Raw genomic sequence first — 1,572 nt, forward strand, 5'->3', positions numbered from 1 at the left:
AGGAAGAGAGAGAGAGTGATAACTTTTATAGCTGCAAGTATTGCATTTTCTTTACCATTATACTCCACATATGTTTACTAATATTAACCGAATAAACAGATTTTCAGATTGTATTATGTAATCATGGCTCACTTCTTTTAGGTATACAAGATAATACCAGATCAGTAGGGCGAGTTTTGTCAAGAATATGTTATGTTGCTAATGATATGTCGGCGCTCATATGTTAGCAATTAGCGGGATGGATGAGCCTGGATGAAGTTCATTAAAGTTGACAGTAGTTGCAAAAAGTCTAATTTTCATCAATTTCTTTGCACCAATCCTTTGACAACACTTTGTCTTCAATGCTATGAGTAAAAAAATCAGTTTCTCACTCCGGAGATAAGCGCGTTCATTAATTAAGATTAGCCTCAATTCAACCCGAAACGAGTACTTCGATAGGCAAGATATGAACACGTGAATGCTTTTAAACGGATCAATGGCTCAAACATTTCTCGAAATATTTGCCAGGAGAGTTAAGCTCGCGTCGTATTTCTGCTGCTAAAGAGAAGCGGTTGAATGAAAATCTGATAAGTGATTTGGTTCGGTTCTTCTGGCTCGTGGCCTAGGTCAATTAAGGTTAGGAAACTAAAGATACGTTATCAGTCACTCCTTTATTTTGGCTGAGAGAGCGCTAGATTCCAGCAGATTATGTAACGAACAATTTTTGGACAAAGTTCAACAAAGAAAATATACTGATAAAGTGATTTCCGACACCTATTCCCTAATCTTCATTTCCTTTTCATTTCAGTATGTAACTGCTTATAATACATTTCTTTCTGTTATACGAGTGGTATTCTTCATTCTAAAATCTCCGCTCGCTCTGCCTCTCTCTCGTCTAACCATTTGGGTGATTAAGTCTTGCATGTAATAGAGCCTTTGCAAGCAGAAGAGCCCCCATGCTCGCCGCCGCCCCTACTTGCCCGCCAGCTTCGCCTCCGTCATCCTGGCGAGGTCTTTCACGCCGGGGGCATTCGCCTCGTCGTAGCCCCGAAGGCCGGCCTTGCAGCGCGCCAGCCACGTCGTCACGTTCCTGTGCTTGCTCAGGTCGATGCCGCAGACCTCGAAGGAGGACACGGAAGCGACCAGCACGAAGTCGGCGACGGTGATGTTGTTGCCGGCGGCCCAGTCGTGGCCGGCCAGGAACCCGTCGAGCCAGCCCAGGGCTTCGTGCAGCTTCTCCAACTTCGCCGGCTCGAGTTTCTCCTGCCCGTAGAACATCACGGGGTACTGGCAGGGCGCGGAGAGACAGGGCGGTCAGTCGTGCGTTTATTATGCGTTTTATCGCTGATTTCTCTTTTCTTTTATTATATGAATATGGTGCACTTGTATGAATGACGCTTATTATTTGAATACAGTACGGTGAAATGGGAGTGTTCTTTTAAAAACTCTCGTGCTCACTGTAACGAATCATTTATCAGTTAATTGTAAATAGCTGACGTGTCCTTAGAAATCGAAAAAAACACAAAAAACACTTAAATTAAGGTTTTTAGTATTAAGAAATGAATAATGGAAGGTATCTATCAGTACCCCATA

General features: G+C 43.2%; 1 protein-coding gene across 2 annotated transcripts in view; it reads right to left on the reverse strand.

The window, feature by feature from the left end:
* Nucleotides 1-631: 631 nt before the first annotated feature.
* LOC119581994 (glutathione S-transferase 1-1-like) overlaps nucleotides 632-1,572 on the reverse strand; it is a 2,715-nt gene continuing 1,774 nt past the window's right edge. For both annotated transcript variants that reach the window (XM_037930191.1, XM_037930190.1), the window contains exon 4: nucleotides 632-1,266. In XM_037930191.1, coding sequence (XP_037786119.1) covers nucleotides 952-1,266 — 315 coding nt within the window. In that variant the 3' untranslated portion in view covers nucleotides 632-951. The remainder of the gene's footprint in view (nucleotides 1,267-1,572) is intronic.

The sequence above is a fragment of the Penaeus monodon genome, chromosome 15 (assembly GCF_015228065.2).
Source record: "Penaeus monodon isolate SGIC_2016 chromosome 15, NSTDA_Pmon_1, whole genome shotgun sequence".
In the NCBI taxonomy this organism is placed as follows: Eukaryota; Metazoa; Arthropoda; class Malacostraca; order Decapoda; family Penaeidae; genus Penaeus; species Penaeus monodon.